The sequence below is a fragment of the Carassius gibelio genome, chromosome B8 (genome assembly GCF_023724105.1).
Source record: "Carassius gibelio isolate Cgi1373 ecotype wild population from Czech Republic chromosome B8, carGib1.2-hapl.c, whole genome shotgun sequence".
NCBI lineage: Eukaryota > Metazoa > Chordata > Actinopteri > Cypriniformes > Cyprinidae > Carassius > Carassius gibelio.
Window position 1 is genome coordinate 10,666,749 of NC_068403.1, and position 7,198 is coordinate 10,673,946.

At 35.7% G+C, this 7,198-nt stretch overlaps 1 protein-coding gene across 1 annotated transcript; it reads left to right on the forward strand.

The window, feature by feature from the left end:
* Positions 1–3,302: 3,302 nt before the first annotated feature.
* On the forward strand, positions 3,303–6,485 carry mpeg1.2 (macrophage expressed 1, tandem duplicate 2). The gene is made up of 2 exons (XM_052563972.1): positions 3,303–3,752; positions 4,428–6,485. The coding sequence occupies exons 1-2, from the start codon at positions 3,312–3,314 to the stop codon at positions 6,126–6,128; spliced, it is 2,142 nt and encodes a 713-aa protein (XP_052419932.1). The 5' UTR covers positions 3,303–3,311; the 3' UTR covers positions 6,129–6,485.
* Positions 6,486–7,198: the final 713 nt, after the last annotated feature.

The following is a 7,198-nucleotide window of genomic DNA, read 5'->3' on the forward strand; positions in this document are numbered from 1 at the left end:
AACAAAAATTAAACCAAGACATTCTACAAAAGCGCACGTTTAGTGTTCAAACTCCTGCTGTCATCTACTACCATCTGGTGGACATTAGAGGAATTGCATAGAAAATGACAAAACTACAAAGTAGTTTAGATTCAAGTAGGTTATGAGATACGTAACGTTACTAATAATGCAGTGTATCTGACAGGGGTAAGAGGTATGAGTATAAATTAAGTGTATACATTTGTTTGTATAGTTGTTCGTATGCAAGAGGCACTGCCATCCCACCCGAATAATGAAGTAGATTTCTATATAAATGAATTTTTTCACAAAGGTTTTGACAATATATCATTCTCATTCCACTAAAGAGTGTGTCTGGTCAATCGTGGATGACTATAAATAGCACATTAATACAACTGCATTGGTGACTAAAAAAACAATACAATAAGTCCAATACGAGACTTCGTGTTCGATTAAAATGAGGAATCATGGAAAGATAAAAAAATATCAAATGAAGATGTGTCTATAATTTATTGTATTGTTTTTTTAACATTTCACAAGCACACTTTCATGCTAGAGGTAGTACTCGGCTACCTGTATTTATAGTTATGTAACATGCTCACCTTTTTTATGTTGATTCTGTATGACAGTAACCTTGGATTTATATTGACATCTATTTTCTTATTTGTAACTAAGCATGTCATACAAGGTTCTGAATCTCCTTCAAAGATTTTATGTCATGATCCTCATGAATATTTGAAAATCAAACTAGTTGTTCTCCTTAAGCAACATTTCCTGATACCTGTGCACTCTGACTATGGGAAATTACTCAGCAACTTCTAAATGATTTGAGCTCTCGCACACAGTTTCAGAGAGGCTAGTTACTTATTTTAAAGAACTTTTTGGTGAAAAAAATAGAAAGGCAGAATTATGAAGAATTTTTTTAAAGGTTTTGATTATTTCTTCTGGCGGGTTTCCTGTTGTGTGTGTGAGGCTGTTTGTATGCATAACAAATAGTGTTTTTGAAGATACATAAAAATGGTTTAAACAAGTTGGGACAGTTTTCCAAACCACAAAAAAGGCATCTTATCTCTTCATTCCATAGATGAATGAGCTGCAGGCATCCAGCATTATCATGATACTGTAAACTGAACATGTGATCCTATAACCCCATACTTAATGCCATTACATTTGACTTATTATTATTTAGCTCAGCTTTTAATTTCAGTCAAGTAGTTCATTGTCCCACTCACTGTAAAAAAAAGAAAGAGTTAGTTCAACTCAAATTTTCAATTTTTCTAATTTTCTGGAAACAAAAAATAATAAAGTTTAAAGTGTCACCACATTACAAAAGTGTATGTTTGTTTTCAAATGACAAATGTTACTTAATATGATAATCCAATAAGCAGACAACATTGTCTTTGTTTATAAAACTTAAAAAACTATTATATCCAAAAATTCAACATAACCAATTAAACATACTCTAATCCTCAATACCAGACACACACAAACCTCAAGAACAGTGACAACTAACACGTTAAAAAGATGAGCTCTTTGCATCACAGTACAACAAATAACTAACAATAACGATAAAAAATAATAAAAATTTTAAATTAAGTCAGCAAACAGGAAAACAATAATGCTATAACAGTAACTGCATAATTTATTCACGCTGCAATGCATGCTGGGAACTCACAAAGCCTTAACATTTCAAAATTATGAAAAACTGTGTTTGACTATAGCTGGGGCAACATTTGGGGTAATTTTGTTGGACTGACAAGTGTACAGTAGTTTCAAGAAAGCTTCTGGGAAAATCCTTGGAAAGCCTGTCACAGCCGGTTGCCATGACAAATTTCAAATGAGCATGCGCAGATAAGTTGATCTCACTCTAACTGGGTGTCAACTACAACTTCAAAATAAAATCAACTCAATTTAATAAATAAGATGAACTTTTCCTCAGAAAAGTCTGAAAGTGAGTTCAAGTGGCTTACAACAGATAGTTCAAGTTCCAACTAGCAATTTTATTGTCAGTGAATGCAAAAATCTAAGTAAGGGGAACAATTTTGAGTCTTTTTTTTTTTTTACAGTGCTGGTGAAATAATAGTCCATTTTTATAGTTATTATCATCAGTTTATAGCAAACATGTTTATTTGCTATTTTATTTACAACTAATTATTTCGATTATAATAGTCTTTCAGCTTGTTTCTGTACCTATTACTGAGATTTTGGACAGTGCGCTGTCGTTTTTTAATGAAGAGAATTCATGTAGCGCAGAACAGATGTATTGTACTATGACACTTTTCTTCTTTTCTACAGACTTTCTTAAAATATTCACCTTACACCACAAGATAATTCTAGAGCAGATCAGATTCCATGGATGAATGAGTTGCAAGCATACAGCATTCTCATGGTGTAAACTGAACATGTGATCCTATAACCTTAATGTCATTACATTTGACATATTATTATTATTATTTAATTTGTGTTCTCAGTTTTTAATTTTTAGTCAAGTTTAGTCAAGTAGCTCATTGCCTCACTGGTGAAATAATAATTTTGATCAGTTGTAGCATACATGTTAATTTGCTGTTATATTTACAACTAATAATTTAGATTATTATAGTCTTTCAGCTTGTTTCTGTATCTTTTACTGATATTTTGGACAGTGCACTGTGGTTTGTATATGAAGAAGAGCATTAATGAAGCACAGAAAAGATTTAATGCATGACACTTTTCTTCTTATCTACAGATTTCCTTCAAATGTCCACCTGACACCACATGATCATTCTAGAGCTATATCAGATTTTTGACAGTTGCACAATGAAAGACTTTGGAGAGTCCCAACAAAATGAAACTAAAAAGTTACTTGTATACTCATTATAACAGTAAAAAAAAAATGTGTTGAACATTACTACAGTCACATAAATCTATTGGAGTAGTTTTTTGGTTGAGTTATTTAGGTTGCACAGTGAAAATTAATTTTATAGTTCTCAGATCTCTCTAGTTGTCCTATAAAGATGAGAGTAATGTTTAGGCATAAATTACATTTGAACAGATGAGGACAGATGTTTTTGAGCTTGTAAAGGAAATTGAAAACTGAAGTTGTTTGTTCATGTATGCTATATTTGTGTGTGTGTGTGTGTGTGTGTGTTAAAACAACATTCTTAAAATCTTCTATCAGATGCTTTCTGACAAAGCTTGACGCTAAGCAATAGAAAATAGAAGTAAGCTAGTCTAACTTGAATGTGATTTTTTTTAATGACCACACCTCCTGTAAGTAAGATATTTAAGGCATAAAAACAAAAACAAAACTCGTTTGGAGAGAAAGGATCTAGACCATGGAGTCATTATACACTGTCCTGGTGCTCCTTGTTGCTATCTGCTCGTCTAATGCGCTCATCCGACCCAGTAATGGTCTTCGTGAATGTCGCATGAACTCAAGTTTGACAGCACTAGAGGTGCTCCCAGGTGGAGGCTGGGATAACCTGCGCAACATAGACGTGGGACGGGTGATGAACTTTAGCTATTCCCAATGTCAGACCACAGAGGATGGGATTTATCTCATCCCAGATGAAGTCTTTGTCATCCCACGGAAAACAAGCGGAGTGGAAACTCACTCTGAGACCATCATGTCATGGCTGGAACAGAAAAGCTCCACATCAGGATCCATCAATGCAGACATTTCTTTCCCTCCAGTGCTAAACGGAAAATTCTCTGCAGAAAATACCCGCATGAAAACACACCAAGTGAGGACGAATTCCGTGACAACACGAGTTCAGGTAGGCTGAAGTCAGGAAAGGAAAAGTAAAAGCAGCACGGGTTTTCAAAATTTTTGAAAACGTTTTTTTTAAAATTGTTAATTTTATTATTATAGTATGAAGCGATTAACTTCTTAAGGAGGGAGAAATACAATATGACACGGATTAGGAAAAGTGTTTTTTGTTTTTGTCAAAAAGAGCGCAATCTCAAGTTTAACCACTAGCGCCACGCTCACTTTCAGTTTTATTTCTTTCTTTTTTATTATTTATTATTTATTTACGTAGAAGTCTGCTTATTTTTATGTTCTCTTCATCCTCTGAGAGTGTGTCTGTTCAAAGATATGTTTTGATTTTTGAATCCACTACTATTAATACTATTCATATTAATACAGACACATAAAATATGCCATAACCTCTATATTCACCGTAATATTTATATCTTAGGCCATTTCACTGAACTTATAAACTTAATTTAATTAAATATAGCCTAATGACTGCTATCGTTCCATAACTGATATTTTCTCTGAATTAACGAGAAAAAAAATTATACCTGGCTGCTCTTATAGTTTTTGTTTTCTTTTCTTTCTTTTTTTATTTTTTTTTGTAGAAATTAAAAAGCAGACACCGAAATTACCAGGCAATGATTTAATTTTCTATTTAGATGTAATTGTTTGATCTTTTCTTCTATCTTCTCAGGTGCGCAATCATCTGTACACCGTGAATGCATATCCTGACTTTACTCTGGACTCTCGCTTTGCTCAGCAGATTGGGGAAATCGCAGACGCTGTTGAGAACAATCAAACACGCCTAGCAACCTATCTATCAGAGAAGCTCATTCTTGATTATGGTACCCATGTCATCACAAGCGTTGATGCCGGGGCCATTCTGGTGCAAGAGGACTATATAAAAAGATCTTATGTCTCTAACAGTCAGTCAGACAAGTCTTCTGTCTCTGCATCAGCAGGCCTTAACTTTTTTAACAAGGTTAACTTTAACTTTGGTAGCAAGGAATCCCAGGAAACTTCAGAGACCACCACTTATCAGCAAAACATAACATATTCTTTAGTTCAGAGCCATGGTGGGGCTTTATTCTACCAAGGAATCACTCTGCAGAAGTGGCAAGAGAGCACTCAGAATAATCTAGTGGCTATTGACCGGTCTGGCGTGCCACTGCACTATTTCCTCAATCCATCTATGTTTCCTGATCTTCCAGTTCCAACTTTACATAAACTCGCCCTTTCAATCCAACAGGCTGCAGCGCGCTACTACAACATAAACACCATTCCAGGATGTGTAGATCCAAATTCCCCAAATTTTAACTTTCAGGCTAATTTTAACGACTCGTCCTGCAAGGGTCCTGTCACCAATTTGACCTTCGGTGGTGTTTTCCAAACATGCACTCCTTTGGGGGAAGATGGAAAAGTCATCTGTGATGAGCTTGCGCAAACAAATCCAGATACGGGTGATTATACGTGCCGCCAACCATACAGTGCCTCTTTCTTACACTCAGAGACAGTAGAGCAGGGTTACAATCAATATGAGTGCCATAGGAAATGTCATTCGTGCTGGTTAGTTTTTGATTGTTGTGACAATGTTTGTGGAAATGCTTATCATGTCCGTCGTGCACAAATCAACACTTACTGGTGCTCCACAACACAGACAGTTCCTGAGTACTCTGGGTACCTTTTTGGAGGTCTATTCGGACCATCTTTTCAAAACCCTCAGACCAAATCTCATGACTGTCCTCCAAATTACTTTGCACAAACATTTTTGACTAATGGTATGAGGATTTGTCTGAGCAATGATTACGAGGCAGGAACAGTATCTTCTGTGCCATTTGGGGGTTTCTTTAGCTGCCAGTCTGGCAACCCTCTTGCAGGGGACCAATACCGTTGTCCACCTCAGTACAGCCAACACCTTGCTGCCATTAGCGATGGCTGTCAGGTATTGTATTGTGTCCAATCAGGTGAGTTTACTGGGGGCCAGTTAAAACCTATTCGCCTTCCACCATTCACAAGACCACCTCTGACCAACATGATGGCGACAAACACTGTAGCTGTGATGACAGAAGGTGAACGGGCCTGGCTGAGGGTCGGAGACACCAAAAAATGGAGACTAGCAAAGGCTGGCGAAATTACTCAAATAGTCGGAACGTTTCAGGCATCATCTACCCAGATGTCAGGAGGTGAAAAGGCTGGTGTGGCCTGTGGTGTAATGACTTTAATCGCAGTTGTTGTGGCAGGAATTGTCATTTTGGTGAAACGCAGAAGGAGAGTTTCTCACTGCAGATCAAGCGGGGGGTATGAAGAGATTCACTACGATGCCCAAAGTAGTGTAGAAAGTCAGAGAGAGCAACAGAATACAAACGAAAATCCCACTCAACCTCTGTTGGCTTAGTTATGTCTAGTACATTAAGATTAGTTAAGAACTGTAAAAGTAAAATCTTGATCAGCTTTGTAATAAATTGTTTAGTATTTGGTGATAGGGAATATATTTATATGGTGCTTGGTATAAGGGCTGCTATATACTTGCTTCACTGCTTGTGTGAATGATGAACTGTATTTTGTATTTTTATGTCTACATTTTTCCAAAATAATTACTGATCCTGTGTTTTAATGAGACTATAGGCCTATATGTGTAAAGTGTCTGTGTTCAGCATTCATACATGACTGTTTTTGTACTTTTGTTGTATTCATTTTTTTAACTGTTTTTGGGAGCGGTCTTTTATTTTTTTATTCTTTAATAAAAATACCAATTTCTGTTGGCCATTACTGTTGTTTTTATGCCATTATGTTAATGCACAAAGATGACATTGTTTTCAACTGTGAATTGTTAATTTTTTTTTTTATAGAATTTTACAATTAAAAACAAATTGTTTTTGAAAATCTGTATCTGTAATCTGTATCTTCTGAATCAGTTGGCTTTGATGGCAAATAATGATAACAAATACACACACACACACACACACACAATGTATTTCCTTCATTCCCCTCATAGTAAAAACATTCATCTCGGAGAATTAAGCCACTGGGTATGTAATGGAAAATTATTTGTGAATCTGGGTTGGGTACTGCATGTATGAGTTATGTTGGAAAAACATAACCTAAGATATAAAAGTATGTTTTTCAGGACATCATTTATACATATTAAACAGCTATTTCCATAAAGTTAGAAAAATAAAGAGAGAGAAACCGTCCTGTGTATATAAGTATTTCAGTGTATAAGAGAGCATGAACCAGCATGTTTAGGATTGTGTATGTCTTATACGTTGAAAAATGCGTTGTTATCCCACCTGAATGATGGCTTAAGAGTCTCTAGAGGTCAGAAAAGATTCCACATTCCAGTAAGGCCGGGGATGAGAGTAATGTTTTGGGTCTTCATTACCCATAATACCTTTGAACTTTATTTCACAGACAAATGCAACACCACCATGCTCCAGCAGATGGTAGTGTCTCCTAATATTACAG

What these genes read in the sequence shown, in the direction of transcription:
- mpeg1.2 (XM_052563972.1), top strand. Translation starts at nt 3,312, where the DNA reads ATGGAGTCATTATACACTGTCCTGGTGCTCCTTGTTGCTATCTGCTCG. An exon ending in CCGTGACAACACGAGTTCAG is followed by an intron (nt 3,753 to 4,427) that starts GTAGGCTGAAGT and finishes CTATCTTCTCAG; the next exon opens with GTGCGCAATCATCTGTACAC.